Below are 24,246 nucleotides of genomic sequence, written 5' to 3'. Positions count from 1 at the left end.
CTGTCAGTGATCATCTGGGTTTTTGCTTATTGCACATTTACAAAACACAGACTAGACAGCTGGTATAACACTTCGATCACATCGACAGCGTCATTGCATTTTGGTACACCAGAATTACATTCATTTCCAATGAAACACTGCGTTTGCCTTGCAGCATTGCATTGCAGAGGCAGTTGCAGTGCGTTCGGTGTGGTGCGTACGTTAGATTTATCGAATGTATGCTTCAAACTGTGTGTGTAGACGGCTTGACAGAAATGGTAGCAGAAAGTGAATGTTGGACTACATATCAAGATGATGCTGCATACTATTTTGTTCGAAGCGTAACAGTCTTTGGCTTAAATGCTGCTGGCGGAACGTGGTACCCCAATGCTCTGTGTGACAAACTGAACATACATTTTCCAGAATCAATGTTCATTGATACTCCTGTTTTAGTGATGTCTGCTCTGCACATACTTTGAGCAGTTGAGACATAAGGGTATCGTCAGAAAGGTTAACTTCTCCTCTATTACAGTGAAATAATGTCTCAATGTGTTTTGGTGTCATTATGACCGATTCTGTTCGACCAAACCTCAAATGCTAATAGCGAGTTGAAATCACTTGTCAGAAAGGAAGATGTGATCTCTCAACGTTGTTGGCGTAAGAGAGGCATGGGGAGGGGCTTGGTGTATGTGTAAACCATAGAGGAAGCGAGAGGTTTCACTCTTGTTAAAATCTATCCAAAATAATACCAATGTGTTTCTATGGGCTTATTTTGGACCTAAGCTTGTCACCTGCCTTCCCGCCCTAACTCCCATTAACTCCCATGGGAGAGGAGGAGGAGCGAAGGAGACGAGACCACAAATACAATATGAGAACAAGCGGACATAAGCGCTCATAAAAACGAAAAATAACAAAACCTTGATTCTTGCAATATAGGCATTTGAAATATCGCGCAAAAACATGAATTCAAATTAATTCAATATCACCTAGTCATACCCTGATTGCGTGTCTTGTAGGGTATGTATAGGTTTTGAGCTGTGTGTTAACTGGCAACTCTGTACTTTCAATACTTTTTACAAAGACCAGCAGTGATTCAGTCAATCTCTCCTCCAATCTGAACCAGGAGAGTCTCTCTGAAACAGGAGAGTCAATATTATTGACATTGGCCTTCTGTGTACATTTCAGGGCCAGATATCCTACTATGTTCTGGTCCAGCTGCAGCTTTTCTAGTTCCTTTTCTGCTGCACCTAACCATACAACTGGCAAATAGTCAAGATGCAACAAAACCAGAGCTTGCAGGACTTGTTTGGTTGCATGTTATGTTATAAAAGCAGAGCTTCTCCCCATCTTTACAACAATAGACTCAATATCATTTGACCTAGACAGTTAACTTCTTGGTGTTATATTAGATAGTAAAGTCTTTAGTGGAAAAGATGAGCGCCACAAATCTGGAAATGATTTGGTGCTCATCTTTTCCATTCATTGGATTGTTTGCATACACCTGAGTTGGATCTACAAAACAGATGGTCTAACATTTGTTGACAGAAGACCACTTTTGAATTCTGAAAACATCAGACAAACTTTACATTTTTAAGTGTAATGTGCCTTTAAATTCTACATGTTGACTCAGTGTTTCCCCTATAATTGTTTTTAGCAGTGGTCATGGAAGGAAGGTTGTTTTTCAGATTTCTTTTCTCCAGTTTTTCGCTCTCAATCACACTTTTCTAGCTAAATTGGACATGCTAACAATGCATAAACCATGTAGGAGACCATAAAAAACGATAGTTACCCTTTAATTCAAGTGTGCCTGCACCTAACACTGTTTGGTTAGCTGTGTATCTATTGCGCATATAGTGTGATGGAATTACATTGTACGTGCATCAAACAGTTTTTATCATTACTGTAGCTGAACTTCTAATTACCATAACAGATGGCATGGTAATGAGAATTGGTCATTACAGTAATGACAAACTCTTAGCAAATTTAGATTACAATGGCATGAACCATTATTACTCGGCAAACAAAAAATACACAATAAATTGGTGCTCTTTCTAATGTAATATTCTATAAAAAGTTTAATCTGTCTTTGCTCAAATATCAAGTATTACACAGTTATAGTAATGATAATCTAAAATGGGTAAATGTGGTGTATGAGGAAAATTGTCACATTTAAACATAATAAAAGAGAAAAGACTAGCTTACCTTGTAGCCATCTTTGATCTTCTTTGTTCTTAGTAATACATTATGGGTCGAAAAAGATTGATAAAAAACACTACTAAGCCCATAGAAACAGGAACTTAAAGAAATTATACGGTAATTAAAAATATGTTTTGTGTCTAAAATATGACTAATTTGTAATGTGAACTGATTTGTAGGTTAACTTCCTCGTTCAGGGGCAGAACGACATATTTTCACCTTGTCAGCTCGGGGGATCCAATCTTGCAACCTTACAGTTTACTTGTCCAATGCAATAACGACCTGCCTCTCTCTCGTTGCACTCCACAAGGAGACTGCCTGTTACGTGAATTCAGTAAGCCAAGGTAAGTTGCTAGCTAGCATTAAACGTATCTTATAAAAAACAATCAATCATAATCACTAGTTAACTACACATGGTTGATGATATTACTAGATATTATCTAGCGTGTCCTGCGTTGCATATAATCTGACTGAGCATACAATTATCTAAGTATCTGACTGAGCGGTGGTAGGCAGAAGCAGGTGCGTAAACATTCATTCAAACAGCACTTTCGTGTGTTTTGCCAGCAGCTCTTCGTTGTGCTTCAAGCATTACGCTGTTTATGACTTCAAGCCTATCAACTCCCGAGATGAGGCTGGTGTAACCGAAGTGAAATGGCTAGCTAGTTAGCACGCGCTAATAGTGTTTCAAACGTCACTCGCTTTGAGCCTTGCAGGGGTTGTTTCCCTTGCTCTGCATGGGTAACGCTGTTTCGAGGGTGGCTGTTGTCATTGTGTTCCTGGGAATATTGAAGACTCATGTTAAAAGGAACCACCAGCTTTCATATGGTCTCATGTTCTGAGCAAGGAACTGAAACGTTAGCTTTCTTACATAGCACATATCGCACTTTTACTTTCTTCTCCAACACTTTGTTTTTGCATTATTTAAACCAAATTGAACATGTTTCAATATTTACTTGAGGCTAAATTGATTTTATTGATATATTATATTAAGTTAAAATAAGTGTTAATTCAGTATTGTTGTCGTTGTCATTATTACAAATACATTTCTAAAAAATCCTCCAATAATCGGTATCTGTATCGGTATTGAAAAATCATAATCGGTCGACCTCTAGTGAATACCTCTATCTTACTGTCTGCAAACAGCTAGTTTGTCTTTTCTTAGCAAGTTGTGGAAAAATTTAATTATATTCTAGTATCCTATCCAGCCTGGTGTGGGCAGGTTAGTGTATGTGGAAGGTAGAGGTAGAGGAAGATGTTGTAAAGCGAATGCACTTTGTGTTTGTCAACCAGATCAGATTACTTAGCCTCATTTTACCAACAATTCAAAGGAAAACAATCATGGTTTTCCCCTGGTCATGTAAGACCGCAGAGAATCGAGGACACTGGTGAGAACCAAAACCTGAAGGGGCTGGAAACTGGAAGATCCGGTTCCGCTAGGCCCATGCTCTGCCACAAATACTTACAACAGTGTCATCTTTCCACGTTTCCATTTAAATTCATTTCCATTTTCTCTACTTTGGAATCTTTCTAGTGGATTCCCACGTCTTCAAGTGCCTCGGTGGAGACTTGAGTGAGGTTGTGTTCTTAGCCAGAGTGGTAAGCTGAAGAAGAGCTGGAGGTGCATGTGTACTGTGTGTGTTTGTGGTGGTATCCATACCAAGTGTTATTATTCATATGTACAGGATACATATGGTATACACTGTCCCAAAAAACGATTCAATGTCAACACTGCATGAACCCTGCTTGTTGACTAACAGCCTGTCAGTCATTTTTCTAGGCTGCGGATGCCCACCAATACGGATTTGATTCCAGTGCTCAAAGCGCTGTATGTTGCAATGGAGGTAACTTGCCTCAGCCATCATAATGCAATATTAACCTGAAGCCTTTCAATCTGGCTTGTACCCCCAAAGCTCAAACTAGCTTAGGTTATATCCATGTGTGTACACTGGTGTGTGGGCCTCCAACCGAGTATCCTCCCTTGAATAATTTAGGAGCTGACTGCACCTCTCCCGCTGTGCCCACTGTCGGTGAATTCCGGTGCAAAGGTAACACACATCAGGGTACAGTGAAAAACACACCTCCATCATTAGTAGCATAGAGGTAACACACCTGAAAACACACACTTGTTTTCCATAGCTCTTCACACAAGAGCCAACTCAACCTTCTCACCCCATGACATCGCATGACTGTCTTGACACATGCCTTCCTCAAGTTAATCAAAAACCCTTTGTCTAGATGACGTAGGCCAGATCTAATGTCACCTAATATTAGCCTCATTTTGATTTCATTCAGCTTTGCTTTACTCTAGCTGCTAGTCTGTTTCTACTTTAGCCATCTTCTAAAGAATTGTTTGGCATGACAGACATTTCAATGAAAATGTACTATAGTGTCTGTGAACAAGTGTCAAGAAGACTGCATTGTCTGCAGTCAAACCATTAATCCACAGGGCAGCCAGGCCTTCTAGCCAATGGCACACTGCTGTTCCTTCACACGGAAGAAGTAGCCTTTTCTCTCCTCTCTTCTTCTGTGCCAGATGGAGATGACTCCATTATTATCCAGCAGCCCTCCTCCTTCTGCAGCTTTTCTCTACTCCCTTTTTTCCCTCCCTTTGTTCCTTTTTCTCTCCCTTTTCTTTGGGCCTAATTCTCTGGGTGCCGAGTTTCGAACATTGACCCAGCAGGCAGGCAGCATTACTGCAGCAGCCTACAGTATCAGGATAAAAAAGCTCCTTTCATAAGACTGTAAGATTTATAGGCTAATCACATTCCAGCATATTAATCAGATGAGTACTACTGCCTGCTATAAATAATACTATACTGTCACATAAGACCTCACATTTCCGCTCCACACACACACACACACACACACACACATACTACTTGAGAACTCTCAAATAAGGGTCTGGGGAGAGGGGACAGACGGAGCACTAGATCAAATCAAATTGCATTTGTCACATGCTTCGTAAACAGAAGATGTGGACTAACAGTGAAATGTTTACTTAGGGGCCCTTCCCAACAATGCAGAGGGAAAGAATATAGAAAAGTAAAACATGTAATAATTAATATACAGTGAGTTGCATTAACTTTGCTACTGAGTCAATGTGCAGGGGTACGAGGTAATTGAGGTAGATATGTACATATAACTAGGAATAAAGTGACAGATAATAAACAGTAGCAGCAGCATATGGGATGAGTAAAAGGGTCAATGCAGATAGTCCAGGTAGCTATTTCGTTAACCATTGAACTATTTAGCAGTTTTATGGCTTGGGGGTAGATGCTGTACAGGGTCCTGCTGGTTCCAGACTTGGTGCATCGGTATCGCTTGCCGTGCGGCAGCAGAGATTGTCTATGAATTTGGTGGCTGGAATCTTTGACAATTTTTAGGGCCTTCCTCTGATACCGCCTGGTATAGAGGTCCTGGATGGCAAGGAGTTCGGCTCCAGTGATGTACTGGGCCGTACGCACTACCCTTTGTAGTGCCTTGTGGCTGGATGCCAAGCAGTTGCTATAACAAGCGGTGATGCAGCCAGTCAAGATGCTTTCAATGGTGCAGCTGTATAACTTTTTGAGGATCTGTGGGCCCATGCCTGATGTTTTCAGCCTCCTGGGGGGAAGAGGTGTTGTCGTGCTTAGCGTGGATGTTGCCTGTAATCCATGGCTTTTGGTTAGGATATTACGTACAATCACTGTGGGGACAATGCCGTCGATACACTTATTAATGAAGCTGGTGACTTCACAATGCCATCGGAGGAATCCCGGAACATATTCCAGTCTGTGCTATAAAAAAACTGTCCTGCAGCTTAGCATCAGCTTCATCGGACCACTTCCGTATTGAGCACGGCACTGGTACTTCCTGTTTGAGTTTCTGCTTGTAAACAGGATTCGGGAGGATAGATTAATGGTCAGATTTGCCAAATGGAGGGTGTGCTTTGTGTGTGGAGTAAAGGCGGTCTAGAGTGTTTTTTTCGCCTCTAGTTGCACTGGTGACATGCTGGTAGAAATGAGGTAAGACGGACTTCAGTTTCCCTGCATTAAAATCACCGGCAACTAGGAGCGCCTCCTTTGTATGAGCATTTTCTTGTTTCCCTACGAAAAATATAGATGAAAACTAAATTGGTAAATAGTAGATCATGGTCTACAGCTTATTATGAGGTATACAAGATGGCGCCGACAGATAGGGCAGCCGTGCTTCTAGTTCCTAGGCAATATTACATTGTTTTACATTATTAGCCCAGAATTTATTTTTTGTTATTACATACTGCCGGAAAGAACTTTTGGATATCAGAGCGGCGGTAACTCACCAGGAATACAACTTTCCTGAATTGGATCCTTTGTTCATACCCCCCAGGACAATTGAACTGATTCCAGAGGCTGATCCAAAACATCGGCGGCAGAGAAGAGGTATTCGCAGTGGACATCTAGTCTGACTCAGGAGTCGCGCACACCACCCACCGCTTTCGAGTATATTACTCGCTAATGTTCAGTCTCTGGATACTAAAGTTGATGAGCTCAGGGCGAGTATTTCCTTCCAGAGAAACATCAAGGATTGTAACATACTCTGTTTCACAGAAACATGGCTCTCTCGGGATATACTGTCTGAGTCCGTACAGCCAGTTGGATTCTCAGTTCATCGCACGGACAGGAATAAATATCTCTCCGGGAAGAAGAGCGAGGCTGTATGTTTTATTATTTAACTACTCATGGTGTGATTGTGATAACATACAGGAACTCAAGTCCTTTAGTTCACCCGACCTAGAATACCTCACAAACAAATGCCGACCGTACTACTTTCAAGAGAATTCTCTTCGGTTCTCAAGTATTCGTTCCGGTATTTCACTTATGGTGTACGCCCCCAGCGTATTCATCAGGAGCCTTTATTACACTACACCGGCGTTGATTGGTTGAGACGTGTGCGTCGGGGAAGGGTGTCGTCCTACCTTATAATAGGTCCAGTGCAGTGTCTCTGAATCATTCAAACACCTCTTCTCACTTTTCATCAGAAAGCTCAACCTCGACACGATTGCATTTTCTAGAACTAGCTAAACTGTCCACAGACATGAGCTTACAACTCGCTCGCCGGGCGCTATTCTCTGGACTGTGCGGTGGGAAATTATTAGAGGGAGGAACGAGTACAGCTGTGACATGGCTATCTCGTTCACAACCAAGTTAGCTTTACTCAAACAGTGACTAGTTATTAGCAAGCTAGCCACCAGCCTAGCTAGCTTTTGTGGTTTTACTTCAACAAGAAAAGTTTTTTACTAGCTACACAACTCTCTGTTGTTTCGGAAACGATATCCGGCCATCACACTGAGTGCCAGTCAGGGATAACCCACTAATCGCTAGCTATCGTACTAGCCTACCACGCTAGTTATTTTCTGACAGCTAAAAACATAGTATCCAAGCAATTGCAACAGAAACATCCCCCATCCCAAATGAGGAGAAGGTCCCGGCACGAATCGACGCCTGTGGAAACAAGATATCGGCCAAAGACACCCACTCGGTGTGCTCCGCTTGCCATGGGCTGCAATATGCCAAGGGAGCCTTAGCCTCCCCTGGCTCCTGTCCACACTGTGCCCTCTTCACTGTGAAGAGCCTCCATCGCAGGCTAGCACTCCTGAGTCAACAGGACCCTAACATGGGGTTCGGTGTCCCAGATGGCTCACCAGAGGCGATGGATATACAGTTGAAGTCAGAAGTTTACATACACCTTAGCCAAATACATTTAAACTCAGTTTTTCACAATTATTGACATTTAATCCAAGTAAATATTCCCTGTCTTAGGTCAGTTAGGATCACCACTTTTATTTTAACAATGTGAAATGTCAGAATAATAGTAGAGAGAATTATTTATTTCAGCTTTTATTTCTTTCATCACATTCCCAGTGGATCAGAAGTTTACATACACTCAATTAGTATTTGGAAGCCTTTAAATGGTTTAACTTGGGCCAAACGTTTAAGGTAGCCTTCCACAAGCTTCCCACAATACGTTGGGTGAAGTTTGGCCCATTCTCCTGACAGAGCTGGTGTAACTGAGTCAGCCCCAGGGTCTGCAAAACCACTAAGCAAGGGGAACCACCAAGCAAGCGGCACCATGAAGACCAAGGAGCTCTCCAAACAGGTCACGGATAAAGTTGTGGAGAAGTACAGATCAGGGTTGGGTTTTAAAAAAGTATCAGAAACTTTGAACATCCCACAGAGCACCGTTAAATCCATTGTTAAAAAATGGAAAGAATATGGCACCACAACAAACCTGCCTGAGAGGGCTGCCTACCAAAAGTCACGGCCCAGGCAAGGAGGGAATTAATCAGAGAGGCAACAAAGAGACCAAATATAACTCTGAATGATCTGCAAAGCTCCAAAGCAGAGATTGGAGTATCTGTCCATAGGACCACTTTAAGCCATACACTGCACAGAGCTGGGCTTTACGGAAGAGTGGCCAGAAAAATGCCATTGTATGAATAAAATAATAAGCAAACACGTTTGGTGTTCGCCAAAGGCATGTGGGAGACTCCCCAAACATATGGAAGAAAGTACTCTGGTCAGATGAGACCAAAATTGAGCTTTTTGGCCATCAAGGAAAACACAATGTCTGGCGCATACCCAACACCTCTCATCACCCCGAGAACACCATCCACACAGTGAAGCATGGTGGTGGCAGAATCATGCCACGGGGATTATTTTCATCGGCAAGGACTGGGAAATTGGTCAGAATTGAAGGAATGATGGATGGCCCTAAATACAGGGAAATTCCTGAGGGAAACCTGTTTCAGTCTTCCAGAGATTTGAGACTGGGACGGAGGTTCACCTTCCAGCAGGACAATGACCCTAAGCATACTGCTAAAGCAACACTCGAGTGGTTTAAGGGGAAGCATTTAAATGTATTGGAATGGCCTAGTTAAATCCCAGACCTCAATCCAATTGAGAATCTGTGGTATGACTTAAAGACTGCTGTACACCAGCGTAACCCATCCAATGTGAAGGAGCTGGAGCAGTTTTGCCTTGAAGAATGGTCAAAAATCCCAGTAGCTAGATGTGCCAAGCTTATGGAGACATACCCCAAGAGACTTGCAGCTGTAATTGCTGCAAAACGTGGCTCTACAAAGTATTGACTTTGGGGAGGTGAATAGTTATGCACACTCAAGTTTTCTTTTTCTTATTTCTTGTTTGTTTTACAATGACACATATTTTGCATCTTCAAAGTGTTATGCATGTTGTGTAAATCAAATGATACAACCCCCCCCCCCAAAAAAAATATATTTTAATTCCAGGCTGTAAGGCAACAAAATAGGAAAAATACCAAGTGGGCGAATACTTCCGCAAGCCACTGTATATCGTCAAATTGCGTGTAAGTGTATAGATTATTTCCTGCCATCACTAACACACACACACTTCCCCTCTTATATTCCTGATTACTCAGGTGAGTGCGCATGTGTGTGCACACTACAGCTGTTAATGGCTGAAAGGTTAATAGTAAATCATCCTCAGTCTGCCAATAATTGGGTCCTGACAGGCCAGTTTACCTGGAAAAACCTCCTGGTAAATGATGATACGGGTAGTTTTCAGTAACAGTAGGTCAGAGAGAGGGAGAGAAGGAAGTATGGTGATGAGTCTCTGGGCAGTACCGACTGGTACATGGGTTCCTCGGAAACCCCGGAAATATTTGTTATCTGAGTGTTATGTAAGGCTGCGACCTCTTTACTCCAAGCCACTAACTTCACTCTGTTTAGCCCTCCGTGTTGACAGACATCAGTGGCCCAGCCAAGTGTGCGTGTGTGTTATGACGGATAAGAAGAGGCCCTCTTGAGACAGGTCTACTTTCACTCACTTAGGCCTTCTTGTTCCATCTTATTAGAGGCTACTCTATTATTTTCTATCTTAAACTTGCATACTGGCATCCTATTTGCACTCGGTCAGTCAGTCAGTCACTCACTGGCTACGATCCTCCACCCTTCTCTCCTTTTTTTATTTCTCTCTCACTTTTCATTTTATTTCTCTCTCACTTTTCATTTTATTTCTCTCTCTCTTTTCATTTTATTTCTCTCTCACTTTTCATTTTATTTCTCTCTCTCTTTTCTGCTCACTTTTCTCCCTGAATTATGTGGCCATTAGTGTGATTGTAGATAATCCAGTGAGGAGCGGTGGCAGTGGAAGCCTTATACAGTTTCTAACCCAGGAGATCATGGCGGGGAGCTGACAGACCCATGTCTCTACAGCTTAGAGATGGCCATGCACTAGCCCTACATCACCACACACACACGCAGACTCTGGGAATCAGACAGTCTGCGCTACGATGTGGTTCACAGCTGAAGATGAGGGGGAGGAGGAGAAAGTCATATTCTCTAAACACTCCAGTGAACAAGGCCTCCATTAACCAGAGCACATTCCATAGTGCAATACTGTACAGCCATAAAGCCCTCAACCATAGCCAACTCTGTCCAAAGACTTATCAGACCCATAATATCTACTGTGAATCATGTGGCCCCTTTAAAATAAGCAAGTGAGGAGCGTGCCTTGGGGGAAAAAAAGCCATTCTTTCCAATCCTCACATTCGTTTCCTCTGGTCTTCTGTCCCTCAAGGTTGAGCAATCGAGTATCCCTAGTACAATACACAATATCAGCCCTTTCATACCTGGGCTGACTTTGTTGTTCCATGACAAAAGACAGTAGTCAAGGAACTGGATTCTCTGGAGGATGACTCGCATCACAATGCTGTTGGTGTTCATCCTTTGCTACAACACAATTAGGCCTATAGCCATCTGCGCTATTGAGCTGCTGAATGGGCTGCTTGCTATGCCTGCTTAAAAGTGGTGTTTCATTGGATGCGTTGCGAGGCTCTCACAATAGCAGAGATTGCAGTAATACAGCCATTAGTGGAGGAAGGAATAGCTGAGATTTAGATTGAATATTCTGGCCTCAAAGAGCTGATGCTCTGTCGACTTTCACCTTCTAGATGTTTCTCAACCTCAGGTCCTCGGACCAGCACTGGTCCCTGAGAAGATGCTGAGCGGTCTCTCAGATGGTTAGCTGACACCAATTTAGTGCGTTCTCAAGTTTTGATAGGCCAATAGGCCGAAGCAGACTTTCATGGAGGAAGGACACTAGCCCTCCACTCCCTGCTATTAAAAAGCTTGAGAAACACTGAACACATGTTTGTTGTTTATCAATGCTTTGTCAGACAGCTTTTACACCTTAATGAGATGCTACAGGGATCAGTACTAGGCCTCTGACTTTTTCATAGGTTTTTGTCTTAGATAGGCGTATCTTAAAGTCCTCATCCATTGAGTGGAGATACATTGTCACTGCACTGATGAGCAACAGTGTACGTGCCAGCTAATTGTCACCGTTTATACCTCAGTTAAAATAATGGGGAGTCGGGAGGCAAATCCATGAGGTATGCTTTGTTTGTCCAAATAGGACTCTTGTCTCTGGGCCGATGAGTGCCACTGCCCTACTGTGCTGTGGTTCTGTAGCTGTATAGGAAGTAATGTGATACTGTTGTAGAGCTTGCTTTCATTATCCAGTGATGCTTTGGACCCACATGTAAAATCTAAAGAGATTTTAAAGAGGCCCATTTATATGTAATGAGTTTCTACACTAATCAATCCTGTGAGGGCATTGTGTTGATGAAAGCTGGCCCTTTGTTCTGGCACTGCCAATGCAACACAGTTGTAGCCTAAATGAGCATGCATTGCAGATCCTGCTTACGTGTCAATATGGACACTGAGAACAAACGATTATGTAACTGCTAACAATGTAATTTATGCCAGCAATCCAGGGGTCTGTGGTAAACAAGCTATCATAACGTATACTGCCTTAGATCCTCTTTGTAACTGGTGGTAAAACCTCTTGGATTGTTATTGAAGTGAGCAGAACCATACAACAAACTTAAGATTTAAAAAAATATATACAAAGTTGACCTATCTACTCTCTCTAACCAACAACCTACCCACAAACCAACCTGATGTTGTGCTGCTGACCATCTCCCTCCCTTTTAGAAAACACCCAGTCTGACTCCCCTTCCTATTTGATTACTTAACTTTGACACTTATCTCTCGCACTTAGGAGGATACCTGTAGTAGCTTTAGCCCCAGGAAGCAGCAGTAGTTTACTGGCCTGTCTTGACACTGACTCTCCTCTCCTCCCCCTCTCTCGCTCTGCAGTGCCTGAGGATGTCGAGCAAGCGGAACCTGTTTGTGCGGCTGGTGCCATGCCGCTGCCTGCGGGGGGAGGAGGAGACGGTGACGTCACTGGACTACTCCCACTGCAGCCTGGAGGCAGTGCCTAAGGAGATCTTCAGCTTCGAGAAGACCCTGGAGGAGCTCTATCTGGACGCCAACCAGATTGAGGAGCTGCCAAAAGTAAGAAGCAGAGACATGCGCACACACACACACAGATGGACACACAGACCTACACGTTCATAATGGTAGCCTAGTGGTTAGAGCGTTGGACTAGCAACCGGAAGGTTGCAAGGTCAAACCCAGAGCTGACAAGGTACAAATCTGTCGTTCTGCCCCTGAACAGGCAGTTAACCCACTGTTCCTAGGCCGTCATTGAAAATAAAAATTTGTTCTTAACTGACTTGCCTAGTTAAATAAAGGTAATAAAAATAAAATAGGTTCATAATGAATTACCCATACAAATCCCTAACATTGTTTATGACTGTGTTATGTAGCTATATAATGGTATATAAACATGAACCTGTCAAAATTGCAGTAACCGCTCTCCCTGGCAAACATTGTATCTCAGTAGAGTGACATAATGAAATCAGTCCATAAGGATGAGGCTATCGGTCTTGATCAAGTTGCAGCTTCTGATTTCATTTGGGCCTTATCCTCCTGCTGCTCACAGCAACAACTGTGAGCAGCAGTTGCATCCAAGGGATGACTGTAGTGTTTACTAGGGATGCACGATATATCGGTGAACATATTGGAATCGGCTGATACCGATGTTGATTCCAATGTCTAGTTTAACGCCAATGTTAAAAACCGATGTCAAAACTACCGTGCATACCTATATAACGTAGGTACATGACGTAATGACGCCACATAAAATGTTGCACTATTCGTGCAACACAGCATTCCTAACCTAGCCCACAATGTCTGCTGTGTGGATTGAACAGTCAACAAGTCAAGCAGTCATTTGAAAGAGTAAGAAAATTTCAGCGAGACAACTCAAAGGCGAAATCCATTAAAGCCAAGATAATCGAATTCATTGCCCTTGACAATCAACTGTTCTCTGTCGTGGGTGATGTTGGCTTTCACCGACTGGTTGAGCACCGATACACACTACCAAGTGCGCTATTTTTCAGACCGAAGTTACACAGTATTAGTGTCGATGCTAATAGCTTCACGACATACATACATATGGAACGCCGTTTGGGTCTTTGCGTGTCAAATAAAGATACAGTAGTACTGTCAAAGCTGTACAAAAAAGTCTGCAAACACTGGCCACGAACGATGTGTTTACAGTACCGCGTTGGTAATAAAGCATTATTTGTTTGACCGCAACTTCTGGGGTTGCTTGCATTAGCTTGGTACCTAGCTAGCACCAATACAACTAGCCTGAAAACAATGACAAGTAGGAACTGCAGTTATTTTCATTATTCTTGTTTGATGATTTAGGAATCCTCGTGAGTAAGTATTAGCAAGGTTGCCACTTGTTATTTCCATATTGAAATTGAACTTCAGTTCATGAAAATAAATAGCTAGACAGCTACTTAACCCTGTTGCCCAAAGCTAACGTTATAAGTAGTCAGCTACCTTCATTTGGCTAGTGACACTCGACCGGACCGGGTTATGTGTTGTGAAGCTAGCCACAATAAGGATTAGGCACAATCGTGGAATTTGCAGTTTGCCTTCAAAATAAAAGTATGTCATTGACAGTGATGCAAATTAATACAAATAGTAGAATTATGCCATACTTTTATTTTGAAGGCTACTTTGAAGGCCATACTTTTATTTTGAAGTCCACTATTGTGGCTAATCCTTATTGTGGCTAGCTTCACATAGATGGGTCCGACAACCATTAATCAAATAAGAACTGTCTTATAAATTAGGGTTATTTTAGATGTTGACACCTAGCTATATAGTTAGCTATCTAACTATAGCTACTGAAACAGATTATGTTGTGTTATTTGACACGTCAAATAGTGTTATTTGACGTTTTTTGACACGCAAAGACCCAGACGGCCTTCCATAGAAATCCTGGTTGAGAATGAAACGACTGAACTAATGAACAACGAAACAACACAGCAAGTAAGTGAAAGAAATAGGTTTTGATTGTGTTTTACTGGTAAAGGGGACATACGTAAATGCCAAGCAAACTTTTTGGTCAGTGTAGTGTGTGTAACCTTTATTTAACTAGGCAAGTCAGTTTAGAACAAATTCTTATTTACAATGACGGCCCGGACGACGCGGGACCAATTGTGCGCCGCACTATGGGACTCCCAATCACAGCTGGATTCGATACAGCCTGGATTCGAACCAGGGCTGTAGTGACGCCTCTTGCACTGAGATGCAGTGCCTTAAGCCGCTATGTCCATGTGTGTGTTAGCTATTTAACTGTACTAGAATGCTTAAAGGCCGCAAAAAAATGTAATATCGGTTATCGGTATCGTTTTTTTTGCAAGGAAAATATTGGATATTGGTATCGGCAAAAAGGGTAATATCGGTGCCTCACTAGTGTTTACGGAAGGTGAGAGTATCGTGCCGATTGAACAGAGCCAATCCACAATGCCACCCTGTGCTTTCCCCCACACTTAGTCAGTCTATTATTCTCTGAGTGTTTGTGACGGAGTCAGCATTTGTTGTGGATGAACTGTAGCTTTCTGTACAAACCGGACTCCTGCCTGAGTCATACTGTGAAATCAACTTGTCTTGTTCTCTTTCTCTCTCTCTCTCTCTCTCTCTCTCTCTCTCTCTCAATTTCTCTCTCTCTCTCTCTCTCAATTTCTCTCTCTCAATCTCTCTCTCCCTCTCTCAATTTCTCTCTCTCTCTCAATTTCTCTCTCAATTTCTCTCTGTCTCCCTCCCATCATAGCAACTGTTCAACTGCCAGATGCTCCACCGGCTGAGCATGCCAGACAACGACCTCACGGTGCTGCCCGCGGCCATCGCCAACCTCATCAATCTCAAGGAGCTGGACGTCAGCAAGAACAGTAAGCAAAATGACCACTGAATGACCACAATGACCACTCTCTCAATACAAGAGTATGACTACAATGACCACTCTCTCAATACAAGAGTATGACCAGAATGACCACTCTCTCAATACAAGAGTATGACCAGAATGACCACTCTCTCAATACAAGAGTATGACCAGAATGACCACTCTCTCAATACAAGAGTATGACCAGAATGGTTTTGTTGTGCACTTTTAAGAGTTGCAATCTACCCCTTTTCCCTTAAGAAGGTAGTATTTATGTTCAGAATAACTCATCTCATCTTCACCATTTACTTTAAGGCTCTCCAAAGTGGAGTTTGACTGAAGAGCCATCTTACTTAAAGAAAAAATGTTGAAGTTGACAATGCCTTGTCAGGGCAAACACATAGAATCAAATACATTTTTATTGGTCACATACACATGGTTAGCAGATGTTATTGCGAGTGTACGAAATGCTTATGCATCTAGATCTGACAGTGCAGCAGTATCTAACAGGTCATTTCTAACAATTCTACAGCAAAGCCTAATTCCTAACACATTCAACAACAAAACCTAATACACACAGTCTAGTAAAAGAATGGGATGAGAATATATAAGTATAAAATATATGTATGAGCAGTGACAGAGCAGCTAAGATGCAATAGAGAGTAAAGAATAGATAGTGAAGGATACAGTATATACATATGAGATGTGTAATGCGAGATATGTAAACATTCTTAAAGTGGCATTATTAAAGTGACTGGTGTTCCATATATTAAAATGGCCAATGATATCAAGTCTGTAGGTAGGCAGCAGCCTCTCTGTGCTAGTGGTGGCTGTTTAACAATCTGATGGCCTTGAGATAGAAGCTGTTTTTCAATCTCTCTGTCCCAGCTCTAAAGCACCTGTACTGACCTCGCCTTCTGGATGGAAGCGGGGTGAACAGGTAGTGGCTCGGGTGGTTATTGTCCTTGATGATGTTGTAGGTGTCCTGGAGGGCAAGTAGTTTGCCCCTGGTGATGCGTTGTGCAGAACGCACCACCGTCTGGAGAACCTTCTGGTTGTGGGCGGTGCAGTTGCCGTACCAGGCGGTGATACAGCCCAACAGGATGCTCTCAATTGTGCACCTGTAAATGTTAATGTTTCAGCCTTCTGAGGTTGAAGAGGTGCTGTTGCGCCTTCTTCGCCACACTGTCTGTGTGCGTGGACCATTTCAGTTTGTCGGTGATATGTACACCGAGGAACTTAAAACTTTCCACCTTTTCCACTGCTGTCCTGTCGATGTGGATAGGGGGATGCTCCCTTTGCTGTTTCCTGAAGTCCACGATCATCTCTTTTGTTTTGCTGACTTTGAGTGAAAGGTTATTTTCTTGACACCACACTCCGAGTGCCCTCACCTCCTCCCTGTAGGCTGTCTCGTTGTTGTTGGTACTCAAGCCTACCACTGTAGTGTCGTCTGCAAACTGTCAGATTGTCAGAGATTAATGGTTCAGTCATAGTTCAAGACTGTTCCACCGTCTCTGGCCTAGTCTCACGTGCCAGACAAAGAGAGCAGACAATTCATGCCAGAATGAAGTGGAAAAGCCCTGCACTTGGATTCTCAAAGTTTGTTTTAAGTCTTTTCAAGTACCTATCTGCAGTGGGATGTTCCGTCTATTTAACTAATTGCACCTTACTCTCCATCTTGTTGTCAATGGAAATTACTGAAACATAAAACATTTGTTTAGATTAAATTATTTAAAAAGTATCCCTGCATCGGTTACATAAACTCTCCAATCTCACGTTGAGATGATTTAAAACAAAGAAAATCTAGTGCCAATACCACACAAAAGTACTGTTTCACCATACCTTGATTTAAACACAATAGTAGATCACACAGCTGACAAACCCTTATGTAATAAACTAAGGAAGTCAAGACAGGACAAGTCAGACTTCAAAATAAATACTGTATGCTAGAATATCTAGGCCTTGCACTACCATAAAACAACTATGGCCAAATCTCAGATGACACCATAGACCATATATAGTATAATGTAGGGATTTGCACAGTAATTAAAATACCCAAACGAACATTAGCATTCGAATACTTGCGTGAGTATTCATTTTTGAAAGAAAATATATTTTAAGCCTATTTTAACATTTTAAAACTGAAAATGTTAGTAAATTAAAATATCCATGTGACATTGTTACATAGTATATACTTCTATGACATTTCAAATGATTAACCTTTACAACAAACCTTTCAATGTAGTTTTTATGATGTGCACGGTGCGGCACTTAAAAAAGACAGGTAAAAAAAAAAAAGTCTGGTAAAAATAACTTGGAAATTGGAGTATCTGTCCATAGGACCACTTTAAGCAGTACACTCTTTACGGCTTTACGGAAGAGTGGCCAGAAAAAAAAAGCCATTGCATGAAGAAAATAATAAACAAACGTTTGGTGTTTGCCAAAAGGCATGTGGGATACTCCCCAAACATGTGGAAGAAGGTACTCTGGTCAGATGAGACCAAAATGTTGCTTTTTGGCCATCAAGGAAAACGCTGTGTCTGGCACAAACCCAACACCTCTCATCACCCGAGAACACCATCCACACAGTGAAGCATGGTGGTGGCAGCATCATGCCACGGGGATGTTTTTCATTGGCAGGGACTGGGAAACTGGTCAGAATTGAAGGAATGATGGATGGCACTAAATACAGGGAGATTCTTGACGGAAACCTGTTTCAGTCTTCCAGAGATTTGAGACTGGGACGGAGGTTCACCTTCCAGCAGGGCAATGACCCTAAGCATACTGCTAAAGCAACACTCCAGTGGTTTAAGGGGAAGCATTTAAATGTCTTGGAAGGGCCTAGTTAAATCCCAGACCTCAATTCAATTGAGAAACTGTGGTATGACTTAAAGATTGCTGTACACCAGCAGGAACCCATCCAACTTAAAGGAGCTGGAGCAGTTTTGCCTTGAAGAATGGGCAAAGATTCCAGTGGCTAGATGTGCCAAGCTTATGGAGACATATCCCAAGAGACTTGAAGCTGTAATTGCTGCAAAAGGTCGCTCGACAAAGTATTGACTTTGGGGAGGTGAAAGTTATGCATGCTCAAGTCTTGTTTTTTTATTTTCTTATTTCTTGTTTGTTTCACAATAAAAAATATTTTGCATCTTCAAAGTGGTATGCATGTTGTGTAAATCAAATGATACAACCCCCCCAAAAATCTATTTTAATTCCAGGTTGTAAGGAAACAAAATAGGAAAAATGCCAAGGGGGTGAGTACTCTCGGAAGGCACTGTATGTGTATCACTGAGAGTTCACACTGAAGCATTGCAAGATGGAATAACATTTCGGTATTTAAAGTTAGCGAAATGAGGAGGAGGCGGCTGTTGTTTTCTGAATGGGTTTGTGGAGAAAGCACAGCATGTGGCCTAAATTAGCCTAGCTAACTATAGCTGACTAGCTTCTTTAGTCTACTCATTTACATTTACATTTACATTTAAGTCATTTAGCAGACGCTCTTATCCAGAGCGACTCCAGTCAAGACAGGCACTGTTATGGGATGATAAATAACATTGTGGCTGCTACAAGTTAGCCAGTCTTGGCATCGCTTTCTCCCTCCGTCTGCTCACTACACACACCGCTCTCAGCCATCCGCAGCTTCAGCAATAGCGCACCAGCCTCTTCAGATATCCCAGCTCTGCAGATTTTGCTGCGAAGAGACAAAGTCATTAGATCATTTATTTTCGTACTGTCCATATGTAGCTTGTTTTTGGTCTTGTGTTCAGGAATGGCTGAAGAATTGAAACATTTACCTGGGGTTAACTCTGCAAATAACACTGCTGGGTGATCTAAAAAGTCATAGTCAATCGATCAATAATATAATATTTTTAGCAAACAAATGTAATTTACAATCTGTAGACACAATGACAATAGAAAGGTTCATAACTTTTGTGAAACATCACAGCACAATTTAACAATATATGGCAAATATAAATCAGAACTTGGATGGTGTTCAGAGATATCATAGCTGGGAGGGTTAAGGGGAGCTGAAGGGTGGCACAAAAAATAACAAAAAACAAGATAACTAATGTAAAATATACTGTGTCTGTAAAATGTATATAGGTTCAGAACTTTTGTGAAACATCACAGCACAGTTGGAAAAAATATGGCAAATGGAAATCAAAACGGGATGGTCTTCAGAGATAGATAGGGAGGGGTAGAGGGTAGCAAAATGATGGGACTAAAAACAAACAAAATATAGCTTACGTAAAATATACGGTGTCCGTAAAATGTATATAGTATATTAGTACAGTGCATTCGAAAGTATTCAGACCCCCTCATATTCATCCCCACAGCATGATGCTGTCACCACCATGCTTCACTGTAGGGATGGTGCCAGATTTCCTCCAGATGTGACTCTTGGCATTCAGACCAGAGAATCTCCTTTAGGTGCATTTTGACAAACTCCAAGCGGGCTGTCATGTGCCTTTTACTGAGGAGTGGCTTCCATCTGGAAATTCTACCGTAAATGCCTCATCTTTGGAGTGCTGCAGAGATGGTTGTCCTTCTGGAAGGTTGTCCCATCTCCACAGAGGAACTCTGGAGCTCTGTCAGTGACCATCGGGTTATTGGTCACCTCCCTGACCAAGGCCCTTCTCCCCTGATTGATAAGTTTGGCAGCGTGGCCAGCTCTAGGAAGAGTCTTGGTGGTAACAAACTTCTTCCGTTTAAGAATGATGGAGGCCACTGTGGGGACATTCAATACTGCAGAAATGTTTTGCTACCCTTCCCCAGATCTGTGCCTCCACACAATCCTGTCTCAAAGCTTTATTGACAATTCCTTTGACCTCGTGGCTTGGTTTTTGCTCTGTAATGCACTGTCAACTGTTGGACCTTATATAGACAGGTGTGTGCCTTTCCAAATCATGTCCTATTAATTGAATTTACCACAGATGGACTCCAATCAATTTGTAGTAACATCTCAAGGATGATCAATGGAAACAGGATGTGCCTGAGCTCAATTTCGAGTCTCATAGCAAAGGGTCTGAATATTTATGTAAATATGGTATTTCTGTTTTTTCTTTTTTATACATTTGCAAAAAAAAATCAAAACTGTTTTTAAATTTTTTATTATGGGTTATCGTGTGTAGATTGATGAGGAAAATGTTTTTTTTAATCCCATTTAGAATAAGGCTGTAATGTAACAAAATGTGGAAAAGGTCAAGGGGTCTGAATACTTTCTGAATGCACTATATAAGCTGGAAGTAGAAGCCTAAGTGTTGTTGTCCATTAGGTTACTCCAGTTAGGGGAGGGGTGGTAGCGTTAAGGAAAATAATAAAGGAAAATACAGTGCCTTGCGAAAGTATTCGGCCCCCTTGAACTTTGCGACCTTTTGCCACATTTCAGGCTTCAAACATAAAGATATAAAACAGTATTTTTTTGTGAAGAATCAACAACAAGTGGGACACAATCATGAAGTGGAACGACATTTATTGGATATATCAAACTTTTTTAACAAATCAAAAACTGAAAAATTGGGCGTGCAAAATTATTCAGCCCCTTTACTTTCAGTGCAGCAAACTCTCTCCATAAGTTCAGTGAGGATCTCTGAATGATCCAATGTTGACCTAAATGACTAATGATGATAAATACAATCCACCTGTGTGTAATCAAGTCTCCGTATAAATGCACCTGCACTGTGATAGTCTCAGAGGTCCGTTAAAAGCGCAGAGAGCATCATGAAGAACAAGGAACACACCAGGCAGGTCCGAGATACTGTGGTGAAGAAGTTTAAAGCCGTATTTGGATACAAAAATATTTCCCAAGCTTTAAACATCCCAAGGAGCACTGTGCAAGCGATAATATTGAAATGGAAGGAGTATCAGACCACTGCAAATCTACCAAGACCTGGCCGTCCCTCTAAACTTCCAGCTCATACAAGGAGAAGACTGATCAGAGATGCAGCCAAGAGGCCCATGATCACTCTGGATGAACTGCAGAGATCTACAGCTGAGGTGGGAGACTCTGTCCATAGGACAACAATCAGTCGTATATTGCACAATTCTGGCCTTTATGGAAGAGTGGCAAGAAGAAAGCCATTTCTTAAAGATATCCATAAAAAGTGTCGTTTAAAGTTTGCCACAAGCCACCTGGGAGACACACCAAACATGTGGAAGAAGGTGCTCTGGTCAGATGAAACCAAAATGGAACTTTTTGGCAACAATGCAAAACGTTATGTTTGGCGTAAAAGCAACACAGCTCATCACCCTGAACACACCATCCCCACTGTCAAACATGGTGGTGGCAGCATCATGGTTTGGGCCTGCTTTTCTTCAGCAGGGACAGGGAAGATGGTTAAAATTGATGGGAAGATGGATGGAGCCAAATACAGGACCATTCTGGAAGAAAACCTGATGGAGTCTGCAAAAGACCTGAGACTGGGACGGAGATTTGTCTTCCAACAAGACAATGATCCAAAACATAAAGCAAAATCTACAATGGAATGGTTCAAAAATAAACATATCCAGGTGTTAGAATGGCCAAGTCAAAGTCCAGACCTGAATCCAATCGAGAATCTGTGGAAAGAACTGAAAACTGCTGTTCACAAATGCACTCCATCCAACCTCACTGAGCTCGAGCTGTTTTGCAAGGAGGAATGGGAAAAAATGTCAGTCTCTCGATGTGCAAAACTGATAGAGACATACCCCAAGCGACTTACAGCTGTAATCGCAGCAAAAGGTGGCGCTACAAAGTATTAACTTAAGGGGGCTGAATAATTTTGCACGCCCAATTTTTCAGTTTTTGATTTGTTAAAAAAGTTTGAAATATCCAATAAATGTCGTTCCACTTCATGATTGTGTCCCACTTGTAGTTGATTCTTCACAAAAAAATACAGTTTTATATCTTTATGTTTGAAGCCTGAAATGTGGCAAAAGGTCGCAAAGTTCAAGGGGGCCGAATACTTTCGCAAGGCACTGTATATATTTTTTAAATATATATATTTATAATTATATATTTTTATAAAATAAATATATATGGGGTATTGGAAATGATGCAGACAATTACACTGATAGAATCCACAATCTTTTTGCAATATTAAAGCTGATCCACCCCCGGAAAAAAATCTAATTGGGCACCAGCCTCCCTCGTGCAGCAGTGCTCAGTTTAAAAACATACGGAGAAATAAAAATACATGTATTTCGAATATCCGGATATCCCAAAAATTAATTATATTATTCAAACCCCGGTCCCAAATATAAGGTTCTACATTTGAATACTAGTTCACTACATAGGGAGTAGTGAAGGGTTCCCCAACTGGAGGCCCGCGAGTTACTTTATTTTACCCCCCAAGTTTTTATATTGGGCATAAAAAAATAAAAACACCAGAAAATCAGCTCCAGGTGATTTTAATTTTGGAAATCTGTTCCAAAGTATTCCCATGAATAATTGAGAGATATGTGATCGTATACAAATGTATGGAAGGTTTGAAATTACTATATTTTAGTCAAATATTTAATAGGTTTGGGCTTCTTGCGGTTAATTTGCAGTCTACAAATGATTTGGAATTATGTTCTGCTCTCCTGGCCATCCACTCAAGAATAAATCAGCCAGAGGTTGAATCTAGTTGATGATCCCTAGAAGGAGGGTGTCATTTGAGACTGAGCCAGTCCTAGCAAACTGTGAATGAAGCTCCCCAGAGCGGTCTCTCACCCCCAGTCTAATGCAAGAACTGCTCTCTGCTAGTTGTCATTGTGAGAGAAAGCACATGTATGTGTGTGTGGACAGCTACTACATTGATCAAATGGGATTCTCACCAAATAAGGGTTTACAGACATTCTCTAAGCTAGATTCTAAAACTGCAGAGTAGCATGGCCAGGCATTTACTATTACTATTTATTAGTTTTATTTTTTACATTTTGTTCACTTCATCTTGCTAATGTAAATGGGGAAATAAGTATCAGATATCTGAAAACCACTAGAACGTTACCACTGCTGTGTGAGTAAAATGTAATGTCATATAGGCCTAGCAAACAATTCCAAAATAATCAGACACCTGTTAATTTGGGCGCTGTTGAATTAATTTTTAAAGAATTGTGCAAAAGTCAGGTCCCTTCAGATTGCTGTGCTTGTAGACGTTGCCTCGTACTGCCTTTATTACAATTATTACATCCTCTCTGATGGCGACCAAGACGACTTGTTCCCTGGGAAGGATCAGAGTCCAGGCTCAGTACAGCTGAGTGGCACGCACACACACACACTCACACAAACACAATTTTCTGTTCTACCGCTCCAGGGCACTGAGTGACACAGACAGCCAAAGAAGTAGCAAAGAAAGAAAGGAATACATCTGACTCTGAACTTTAGTCGAGGCGAAACCATATCGTTTGTTGTTCTCCACTTGGTTTGTCGTGTCCATCCACATCAGTAATGTCCGTAACAGGCTAATCGAACCAAGAGTTTGGAAGGTCTGGGGAATTTTTATTGACTGTTTACTTTTATAGAAGCTTACCCTCCTTCACCCGGTACTCAGGGCTAAGTGTTGTGAACACAAAACAAAGTAAGTGGAAATTAATCTTGAGACTTGCTCACAACCCGCCCCCTGTGGTTGAGCGGCTGTTTTGGTGAGAACTCCCAGACACTCTTTCAACTTCTGTCTGCTAATGGGTCACCTCTTAGAGCACTCAGCTCTGAGGTTGTTTACAGAGGAAAGGTGCAGCCCAGGAGCTCTAACGCACATTAATCTACACACAAAGAATAATGACCAAGCGAAAACAGGTTTTAGACATTTTTGCACAAAAAAAATTATAATACATACAGTTGAAGTCGTAAGTTTACATACACTTACGTTGGAGTCATTAAAACTCGTTTTTCAACCACTCCACATCATTTGAGTCAATTGTGAAGTACCTGTGGATGTATTTCAAGGCCTACCTTCAAACT

The 24,246-nt window shown here is 41.8% G+C and overlaps 1 protein-coding gene across 4 annotated transcripts in view; it reads left to right on the top strand.

The window, feature by feature from the left end:
- Positions 1 to 24,246, top strand: part of LOC115121526 (erbin) — a 115,518-nt gene that overhangs the window by 42,917 nt on the left and 48,355 nt on the right. For all 4 annotated transcript variants that reach the window (XM_065017426.1, XM_029650639.2, XM_029650643.2 and 1 more), the window contains exons 3-4: positions 12,338 to 12,535; positions 15,216 to 15,333. In XM_065017426.1, coding sequence (XP_064873498.1) covers positions 12,347 to 12,535; positions 15,216 to 15,333 — 307 coding nt within the window. In that variant the 5' untranslated portion in view covers positions 12,338 to 12,346. The remainder of the gene's footprint in view (positions 1 to 12,337; positions 12,536 to 15,215; positions 15,334 to 24,246) is intronic.

Source organism: Oncorhynchus nerka, linkage group LG4 (assembly GCF_034236695.1).
Source record: "Oncorhynchus nerka isolate Pitt River linkage group LG4, Oner_Uvic_2.0, whole genome shotgun sequence".
Taxonomy (NCBI): domain Eukaryota; kingdom Metazoa; phylum Chordata; class Actinopteri; order Salmoniformes; family Salmonidae; genus Oncorhynchus; species Oncorhynchus nerka.
Note: the sequence above shows the minus strand (reverse complement) of the source record. Positions and strands in the feature narration are given on the sequence as shown.